The sequence below is a fragment of the Toxotes jaculatrix genome, chromosome 19 (assembly GCF_017976425.1).
Source record: "Toxotes jaculatrix isolate fToxJac2 chromosome 19, fToxJac2.pri, whole genome shotgun sequence".
NCBI lineage: Eukaryota > Metazoa > Chordata > Actinopteri > Toxotidae > Toxotes > Toxotes jaculatrix.
In genome coordinates this window covers 10759283-10770083 of record NC_054412.1, presented here as the reverse complement: position 1 = coordinate 10770083, position 10801 = coordinate 10759283, and the positions used below count along the sequence as shown (strand labels likewise).

The 10801-nt window shown below is 42.3% G+C and overlaps 1 protein-coding gene across 2 annotated transcripts; it reads left to right on the top strand.

Moving 5' to 3' along the window:
• Positions 1 to 170: 170 nt before the first annotated feature.
• On the top strand, positions 171 to 10418 carry gpatch2 (G patch domain containing 2). Of its 2 annotated transcripts, none has more exons than XM_041064877.1 (10): positions 171 to 306; positions 1110 to 1353; positions 2148 to 2692; positions 3156 to 3220; positions 3468 to 3665; positions 4180 to 4300; positions 4811 to 4850; positions 5036 to 5100; positions 5331 to 5419; positions 7722 to 10418. In XM_041064877.1, the coding sequence occupies exons 1-10, from the start codon at positions 257 to 259 to the stop codon at positions 7889 to 7891; spliced, it is 1587 nt and encodes a 528-aa protein (XP_040920811.1). In that variant the 5' UTR covers positions 171 to 256; the 3' UTR covers positions 7892 to 10418. The 2 variants fall into 2 exon arrangements, with proteins under 2 accessions (XP_040920811.1, XP_040920810.1); XM_041064876.1 differs by having other exon boundaries at positions 2148 to 2695.
• The last annotated feature ends 383 nt before the right edge of the window (positions 10419 to 10801 follow it).

Sequence of the window (10801 nt, the reverse complement as noted above, 5' to 3'; positions counted from 1 at the left end):
TGCATATACATTATTATTCTTACTACTGTTATTACTTGACAATGCAGCTGTCCTCTCATGTCATGATGCCAATCTTAAATTTTCCTACAGTACGTTCTTACGGTGAAGGCAACATAGCTGGCTTCACGGTGTCCCCCTCTTGTCGCATATTGATCCAGCTAGCTGATCCTTAGCTTTTGTGTCAGGATGGTGTCTGTGGTGTGTCAGTGTTTGTCCGTTGTTTCTGGCTAAAGGTATCTGGTATTTGGCGGCTTTAATGTTCCGTGCAGCTAATCTAAAAACCATCGGCAAAGCGGGAACCGGCTGGTAGGTGGTCTTTGAAATCACTGAGACGTAACATATTGTTAACGTCCACTCCACTCTCGTGAATCAGCCGGCTGGAGGGCTGAAGCTAGCTACGTTAGCTGGCTAATAGCAAAGCTGCTCTTAATGTCAGAGGGTTTCTTTGTTGCTTATTTTCAAGCGACAGTCATTAAAACTGCCATACATTGGCGCTGGGAATGTCGATACTTAGCGATAGTTAATTGGCTTTAAAGTAACCATAGGTGGACGTTTGTTGTAGTGGACTTAGCTAGCTAGCGAGAAAACGTTAGCTTACAAAGCTAATAACAACCAAAATCGCTAACTAAAGCAGAGTCGTGTTAGTGTTAAATTCAGAGGAGTTTGCAAACGACATCGCAGGCTCTTAATTAGACATTTGGGAGATTTATTAACGTAAGTATTAAGCAAGGAACTACTCGGGTGTTGGCTCTAACTTTGCTCGTCGAAAGAGATGGAGAAATGTGTAATATGTGAATAATTAATTATCGGGCAAATGTGAGTTTCACGGCTAACTCACTCACATCTAGCAGTTGGCAGCCCTACAGCTAAGCTAGTTAACATTACGACGCTTATGATGGTCCCACACTTGCCCGTCGCTTCCTCCACTGATGGCAACTCCACAATCATATCTACTTTGATTCTCACTGTTTTTACACGGCCTTCTGTGCCAATACGTGTCCCATGAGCACCCATAACTATCATAAACACGGCTAGTTGCCCGATAAAACAAACGTTGTATGCTTGTGTCTCCCATGCTTAACAGTAACCCTTTCTTTCCTCCACTTCAGGCACTTTCGCCGGACGATGGACGAGCTGGTCCATGACCTGGTGTCAGCGCTGGAGGAGAGCTCAGAGCAGGCTGCGCGTGGTGGTTTTGGTGATGGGGGTGACCATGCACTGGCAGTGGGCTGTCTGCTGAAGAGGCAGGCTCGGAAGCGGAGGGGTAGAAAACGGCGCTCGGACAACCCACACCCACCCTGGGAGACGGGCCACCTCAGTGAGGGTTCGGAGTCCAGTGTGGAGGAACATAAGGTGAGGTGGGGTGAGTGGATGGAGGACCATGATGTTTAAAACCCTGTGTCAACAAACTGACTGAAGGGTCGTTGAGCAAAACACTTCAGATGGGCTTAAGACACCCAGTTTTCCTCACCCTGATGTTTTAAAATGTAATATAGGAGGGAACACATGGGTGCTAGCCCCTTTTGTACTTTTCAAATAATCAGATTTAGTGAGTATTTCTCAGGAAACATCTCCTTGTTTTTGTCAACATAGAGCTGATAAAGAGAAACTTGTTTTCCTCTCTGTTCCTTTGTTAGATTGATAATCAGACTGATTTTTATTTACCATTAATTATATGGATTATTTAAATCAAATTGCTGAAAACGTACACATCCCAAAAAAAACTTAGATCTTGGCAGTGATTCAGAAGTCTTTATTCAGAAAGATCTTTTATCACTTCTTTTCTCATTTTCAGCTTGTGCCTATCTTAATGGTTATCTCACTCAATTGCAAGAGCAGTTAAACCTTAATCTGGTCCCAGTCTAATTCTTTGGTGAACGTAAATCACTGGCCTACTCATGAAGTTAGAATTGTACTTAGTACAAATCCTTATTTAACCCTAACCCTAACCCTAAGTCAATAAGGAGTTTAGATACATTTTTTAAGATACAATTTTCTACCCATTTAAATTTGTCAGTATTGCATTAATTTAGCCTCACTCTTCGATTGCTTTAGCCTGACATCCACACAATCCCCCCCCCCCCCCAGTTTCTTAATTTAGCATCAGCATCACAGTCTAGTATTTAACACACTGACATTTGTTGCAGGACTACCGTGCCAGCACAGGAGGTGTTTCTGCTGCCAACAGCCATGCCCGTGACAACAGTGACTCGGATGAACAACTTGGCCCCAAACGGCGCACTCCTCTCACCGCTGACATGGGGCGAAGCAAGCGGCCACTTTGGCCAGACGACCTGGGTGTCCTGGGGTCTGCAGAGGGAACTCGCAGCCTCAGACGGCGACGTAAGGTCAAACGTATGGCTGTAGACCCACCTGTAGAACCAGAACCCTCCTCCACCATGCTCGGGCCTCCACCTGTCCCCAAAGCCCGTGCTGGTGGAAGACCACATAGACTGGGTTCGAATGAGGACAGGGGTGCTATGGAGCTCTGTGGAGGTGGTCTGGTAGGACTGGGGGGAGGGAAAAACAGGGTGAAGAAGAGGAAACTGGCCACCCACAGGCTAGGAGTGGAGGCTGCAGATGAAGGGGTGGTGGTCGAGAGTGAGGACACCATCTCTTCTCCAGTGGAAGGCTCCAAGGACAAGATGGAGTTGGAGGAGCAGAAGGGCTCGGATGAGGACATGAGTGACAGGTGGTTAGTGTTTTGACTTCCGTTTTCTTTTTGTGCCTTGTGTTTCCAGATATTGCAACTCCTCTGTCTCTGCTTCTGTGTACTATATGTACAAATATGTGTCTGAGTCTGTAGGTAAAGGTGTTTGTGGGGCTGGGTACCAAACATCAACACTCAGCACAGTATCAAAAACAATCAGATACCAAAAGCTGGCATAGAACTTGGTCAGAGAGTTCCTGGTTTAAAATGAAATAATTGCTAATTTCAGACAGTTTTTTCAGGCCATTGTTCTTTTACAGCTTCTTATGTTTAGTTTACAGGTAACATCTAAGAGCCTTGGGTTCTGCTTATGTTGTGAAATGAAAAAAAGGGATTTTGTTGAAAAACATAGTTAGAAGATTTCTAAATCTTCAGTAATAGCCAGCCCACAGCAAATGTCTTAACTGTATTTTCTATTTTCCTTTTCCTGCTTTTTCTTTTGCAGTGAAACCAGCAGCGTTAGTAACAGCAGTGACGGTGGCCTGTACACCAATGATGAGGGGAGACAAGGTACTTTACTTTGTTTTGTCTAAAACTGTAGGTTAAACTGGAAAACTAATTTTTTTTGTTTGGTGTAGATTGCACAGGTATATGTAAGTGAGTAAGGGGACACCTGTTATTAAGCTGAGTCCAGCCTGAAAGTGCATTGGAACAACAATGTCCTAACATGGTTACACACAGAAAAAGTTGGAGTCACACAGTTGATACTTGTTTAGCAGTGCTCATGAACCAGGGATGTGTGTCCTCTCTCTTCCAGGCGACGACGAGCAGAGCGACTGGTTCTATGAGGGTGAGCCGGGCTCCGGTTCAGGGCCCGGAGGAGCTTGTGGAATAGCGGGAGTGGTTCCGTGGTGGGAGAGGGAGACTGGGTCAGAGGAGCTGGACCTAGCCGACCCAGTTTTTAACAGCATCCTCACGGGATCCTTCCCACTCATGAGCCCTGGAGCACAGAGAGGTATAGTGGAAGCTTGTCCTGAAAAACTGCATTATAATGTGAATATTGTTCACTTTTACAGTATAATTGTGAGGGCCTGGGACCCAGAATACACTCATAAATTTTACAGTGTTGTTGCAATCTCACTCATGACCAGTAGGAGGCAAACACTTCACACACAGATGCAAAAGGCACTGTAGCAATAATGTGTTGCTGTATATTAAATATAAGGAGCCTCCTACTTTGGCATTGGTTTTAGCATGTGGTATTAAATAGAAACAACATTTTTTTCACACATAATTAGAAATGACAATTGAATAGCCCAATTAACATTAGTGTGTGTGTGCTCAAGGTTAAATACAAAAACAATACAATTCTTTCTGAGTATTAAATGAAATACAGTGCATCTTCAGTGGCTCCTCTGTTCTGTGGGCATATGGGGCTCAGCTGCTTCTCATTCAGCACAACCTCTTCTCTGCACTTAAATGTTACACTGAACAAACTAGCTAGCGAACCTTTACTATATATTCATCAGGTTTCCAGGCAAGACTGAGCCGTCTCCATGGTAACCAGCAGGCGTCTGAGGCGGGGCTGCAGGGCAGCTCCAGCCAGGGCTTCAACGACAGACTGGGTAGACAAACCCAGGACTCCCATGAGTGAGTCCCTGTCTTTATATAAATTGATTCTGACTGTTCTGATAATTGTGACACTGTTCATATATGTTTTCAATCCAATCTAAAGTAGTTGACACTGAGAAAAGCATCCACAGTTTTCTTCTGAGATCAATTCAGATATAATTTTTAATTGCTTTGCAGATTTGCTTTGCAGACAGCTTTAAGGAGTAATAACACAATATTAAAACAATGTAAACTAGAACACAGATCACAGCGTACAGTATACAGACATATTATTTGACTGCAGATGATATATAGATCATTTTCTTACTGGTTCCACATTAAGGATTAAACTGTAAAATGTTCCTGCAGTTGAAATCAAGTAAGTAATGTCAAAAAGAAAGGCTTGTGGGTTTCTGTGAAAGTTCCTGTGGTGGACAAGGGCCAACCGTTCACTTGCAGCAAGAAATGGTGATGAATAGCAGACTGGTTTCTGTCTGTGGAACGCTGCCTTGATGGGAAATTACAGTTACGTTATTATATCTGCAACAGGCCGTGGTTCAGCTCAGGCTCGAGGAGAGAACATGGACAGGTGAGGCATGTTTTTGTATTGCATTTTATTCGCTGTCAAATGGATTTAAGTGCAAGGTTTAGATCTGGATCTACTACAAGGACCTAGGGTGTTATATACACAAGTGTGTCATTGTAAGGATAATTTGCCAGCTGCTTGAACATTTACTTTTGTTTTTCCTCTCTGGTCTTCCACTGACACTTCAGTTGCACTGGGACCCACGGACAGACAGAGGGCATCGGAGAAGCTGTTCGGTAAAAACAGCCAGCAGGTGAGAACAACATTTCAAACTTGAAACACCTGTGATTTATGGCCAGATTTAATTTCCTTTAGTACCTGCTTGTGTCTCTGCTGCAGTCTCATCGACATAACTCCCTATTGGTTTCACAGCGTTTAATGGTGTTTTTTTTTTTTTTTTTCAAACAAAGAATACTTTCTGTAGCGTTATTTGAGATCAAACTAATGCTGCCATATTTTTGTCCTGCCTGGCTGGTTTTGCAGACAGACCAGCGGGCACCTGGGCTCTCTCTGTACAGGGGATGTCAAGCGGAGGCGAAAAGCAGCCCCCCTCGGTTCCACCGCCCCTTCAGGTATTGGATGCACACCTAGCTACACCTAACACACCATCTGGCATTTATTACCAACTGCCCTTTTTATTGTATTTTTGGCTCTCATTTTCTCTCGTTTTCCTCCCCCTCCTGGCCGAGCTCAGTATGTTCACCAGCCTGCTTTCCTCCTCGCCTTCTGTCTCATGCATACACTGATGTAAACACAAGGAACTGGGATAGGAAGTTAGAGTTTCATCTGCATTTTTTAGAAGGGTTAATTGTGAGAAGGGTGTCTCTCAACCATCGTATTGCTCCCTCTCCCTTCCTCTCTCTTTATTAAACCCTGCTTTAGCTCCTAACCCCCTTTTCGTCCTAAGCTTTGTTGGACAAGAGTCAGCTGGCTAAGTCATGCTGTCAGAGCAGAGATACTGGATTAGCTTGTAGCCAGTTACACTTGTGTATCACCACCCCTCCCCCACCCCCCAAACCATTCTCCTTAACTCTGGGCCAGTTGATGCTTTTGGAGGAGGAAGGGTGAGGTTGCAAAGTCTGAAGCTGTGAGGCTCTAAAGTCCCATTTAAAGTTGTTTAGCCTGAGGCCGTGTCCCATTTTTGATCATAATTTACAACTTGACACCAGAATTGTGCGCACAGTGGAGTACGAGCTTGTTCAAAAATCATAAAAGTTTTATTGCAGGTGTGAGCTCCCTTTCGCTATTTATCCCCTGACCCAACACACAAATAAGCGTTGTTTATAAAATGAAAATATGAGAAACAGAGAGCACACAAAAGAGAGTGTAGGAAACAAAAAAGCAAAAGCAAAACCAAACTCTGTAACTGAAACCTAAATAGCTATTTGCATGTAAATTTTGATGAAATCAGTTCAGACTTGCAGCAACACTCAGGTCGTGGACTCATGCAAATTTCATGTACTGTAAATTGCTGGATTTGCATTGTCCAAAGTGACACATTCAGTGGTGCGTGGCAAATATCAAGCATGTCTGCTACTTGCTCAGGACCAGCAGGTGCCGACCTCACAGCGGGCTGGTGGCAAAGGCCTGCCAGATTCACATCCTGGCTTGAACCCATCTGGGACCTGACTATCATGTGTGTAAATGAGGCGGGCAGCTTTTTTTTTTTCCCTGTGCTGCATACAAATAAAGACAGGATTTCAAGTTCCAAGAAGAGAGAGGACAAAATGACCACTGTCTGTGTGAGACAGGCGTAGTCGTCCTCGCACTGGATTTATTTGCCGCGCGACTGGAAATGTGGCTAAGTCGATTACACGATTACATGACTTAGATGTATCGCCTTCAGAGGAGCTTAACAGTTTTAATGGAGTGATGAGGTCAGTGGACGAGAGTCCTCAATTGCTAAATTATAATTACAAACAGTGCTGCTAAACCTGCCATTAATTCATTGTTTTCATTATTGGATGAGGTTGACTGGATTAATAATCGGTTAATTTTAGCAACTGGAACCAACAACCGTTTGTTATTCTTACTTGAAATTTACTAATCAGTTTATTGATTATTAAAATTGTTGATGATTATCTTTCTGTTAATCAGCGAATCAGTTAACTGCACTAACTGCTCGAAAGGTGGATCTTATTAGGTTGCACGCAAGGCAGTGTCTTAGTACAGTCAGACCTAGTTCTAAAGACGTGCTGTCCGACCATTAGGGAAAGCAAATGTGTTTATAAGTTTCTAATCGTTCCACTCTGGGATGCTGAGGGCCGGGGTGGCAGACGCAATATCATCTAAAAACGGGGACAATGGTCCACATTTTCAGACAGTCTGCCCAGGAAGACATTCGGTGTTGCACTAGTTGTGTAAATGGAAAAAGAGTTAGAGAGAGAAATACCGAGCCCGGCTGACCAGTCGCAGTGTAAAGAGGGTGTGATGTGAATGTCGGATCTTCATTTTGCGAATGTTCATTATCAGTTAATCTGCCAGTTATTTTCTCAGTTGTAAAAATGTAGAGAAAATGCCCGTCACATGGTCCCAAGTTCACGTTGATGTCTTCAAATGTCTTGTTTTGTCAGACTTACAAACCAATACCCACATTCAATACATACATTCAATATATATTGAGTTTACTATCATAGAAAACCAGATAATATTCACAATTGTAAAGCTAGAACTCATGGATTTTTACCATTTTTGCTTGAAAAATGCCTGAAACAATTGTTCAACAATGAAAATAGTTGACTTTACTTTGTAATGTGATTTATTGTAATAGATAATTGTTGAATTTTTATTTCTCCCTACATGACTGAAAGATGTGTGCACTTACACACAAGCTGTCCAAGTCTCTCTTTTCTAACCTGTGACCTCTGCGTTTAGGAGTCGTTGGGGAAAACGCTCCTCCCATCCCAGACACAAACATGGGGAACCGCATGTTGCAGAGCATGGGCTGGAGCCCGGGAATGGGCCTGGGTCCAGAGGGAAGGGGCATCACTGAGCCCATCCGGGCCACACAGAGACCCAAAGGCACAGGTCTGGGTTTCAACTGAACACTCAGTTTCTGTATCCTGAACCTGAAGCAGACTGGGGACAAGGCTCTCCAAGAGCTACAAGGAGTGACGGAGATGAAATGCTGCTCAGGGTGATGAAAAATACATTTTTAAAAAAGATCCAGAATAATCCAGGCATGTGAGTCATAAGAAGGGAAGAAGGAGCGAGCCTTGTCCTAGAGTCTGAGCTGAAAGAGAAACTTTCCCATATTGGGGAAACTACAGGAAGCCTGGGATATCCACACAGACATGAGAGTGAAAGACTGCAGCTGAGCTGGAGAAAATACTTCTTGCAACCATGTCCTCTCACGAAACTCCATGTTGGAGAAAATAAATGACACTGATGCCTCATTGTTGGTGTGTTAAGCTGGCATGCTGCCTCAGCCCTGTTACCTCAGATGCCAGCGCCACAGGCCTCAGACTTGGGGTACTGTTGATCGCATACAGAGAGCAGCTCTCCAGAACGCGACAGTAATGAAACTTTGTTATGGTTTGTTTTCAGTAAGTGGTATTGGTTAGTGAGTTAATGATAAATGGTTCTGTCCAATATTGTATATGAAATTTGGAATCAAAGACTATTTGAGTAGGGCCGTACCTCAAGATTTATTTTAAGTTGTTTTTATTTTAATGATGAAGTTAGGGTACACTGTATGGTTGCGTGACGGTATATCTGGATGTTTTTTCCCATCCATTTTATCGTACGTTTAATGGAAGAAGTCATGTCATCAGAATGTTTTTATCTACCCAAAAACAAAAAAAGATAAAAATCAAGACCACAATTTTTCCCCTTCATTTAGCACCACTATGTATGCATGTGCAGCTGTGGCTGCTGCAGGTTTCTGCTGACGTTTACTAACAAAACACGTGAGGTAAAGCCTTTCCAACGACTTCCTCGACTGTCCTATTTTACCCAGTTTGTTTAGGGATTTTATCCTGACAAATGTTTGTACTACACGCTGCAGTATTAGCCTACCGTGGCCATGCTCAGTGACTTTACTCACAGGTTATAACAAAATGACTCTATGACTGTCAGGTTAAGCATTTCAGTATTTCCACCCAGGTTTGCAAATTCTAGTGAAGCGCAGAAAATTAATAAGTATAGCTTATTTCAGTGTCTGCAGAATTTGAAAGAAAAAAAAAGGAGTGTTGCTGTTGTATTACATTAAAAGGAGTGGATGTGCGGAACCTACCTACAATTAAAGCAATAGAAGAAGCACTCTAATTATTATTTTAATTAATGTAATATTTTTTAATTAGTTGTTGATCCATTGCTATTCACCTTGTTGTGATACATTAATGAGTTTGTATTTTGACTATTGGGGAATATTGCTTAGTTATCACACTGGCCTGCCAGCTTAGATTATCTTTTTGAATAGAGATTTGAAACAAATTTAAATGCAGTTGACAGATTGAGGTCCAGAAGAACATGGAAATATGAATTAGAGGTTATGCAGGAAGTAACTGTAACAATATATTTTTTTCTTCTAAAGAGGTTGGATTTTTGTTGTAACCATGGAGCAGCAAAATTACCTTTTTTTTTTTTTTTCCCCCAAACTAGGCCAAGGCCAATTAAGTGTGAGTTGGGCTGTCAGTGACAGAAAAAAAGCATTAAACTTGGAGACTGCCTAAACTGTGTGGCTGTTTCTGTCCTATGAGGCCAATCCTGCTATACTAAATCATGGCCAATGGCTCATTTGATAATTTATTTTACCTAGAGCCCAAAAGATGCTTTTTTTTTAGGCCCATACCCGGTGGTGTAATTTCATCTAGCAGTAGTGGAGGACACGTCCCATCACTTTTCAAAATGGTACTTTTGTCCCCTGCATTTAGCACATTGATTTACCTTTTAGTAAATAGCCAGTCCAGCCCTGTGCTTATTAAAGATATCAGTATTAACTGTGCTTATATCAATGCACCATTCTCACAGCAGACAATGTGACCTCTTATAGCAGGACAGATGGACTTAATTTATCTGTTTCAGTCAGGCAGTACGTACAATACCAGGATTAATGTAATTAAATACACCTGTGCTCTTCCAGCTATGACATAAAAATTTCTGCTGTGATAAAGGTCTGTAGAGTGAGGAGCAGCAGCGAGTTCCTCCCAGGCTACATTCAAGTTGCCCTTCGTTTTATTCTATCTATCTTCTATCTATTATCAGGTCTATATCAAGGAAACTAACAATTTCATTTCAGTATTTGAGAATTAAATCCATAACCTTCTTCAATACCGTTCCCTTAAATTTGTTTATTGAATGTTTTTGACCAAAATATTTACACATTAAATTTTTTATAGCTGAAAAATAAACCTGACTGATCTCTATGATAGAGAAACCAAAGAATGTCTTTCTGTACTACAACATCCTGTTTGTTAGTGGTTGATATTCACACCAATACCGGATTACATTATATCTGTAAGATGCTAAAATGAGCTAGTTATATCGGCCATGCCAACATGTTGATTGAGTTCTAATTTTTGCCCATGTCTGTTGTCTGCCAGTTAAATAAAAGGAACTCTCCAGGTGATAAAGCTGCCAACAGAGAACTGTGTTTGTTAGCGGTTGAAATTACTTTCCTGCCAGATTCAAATTTTTCTCTTCTCAGACTGAAACAGTGGACTGTAAAATTAACCTGTTGGAATACATTTTATGTCCAGTTCCAACGGAGCCAGTTTCCGTTTCAGCCTCCGACCATGACAACCATCGATTAAAACACAAACCCGGAGAACTTTCCAGTCTTCTGAGACAGCGCGTGCACCAACACACACTCACTCACAGCCTCCTTTGAAGAGGGCTTTAAGCCAAAACTGCACATAAGAACATGCCCTCTAAACATTTCCAACTCCGTCAACACATGCATCGCATTCACATGCTGACTCAACATCGCTGAAATATGATGCTCTCTCTCTCTC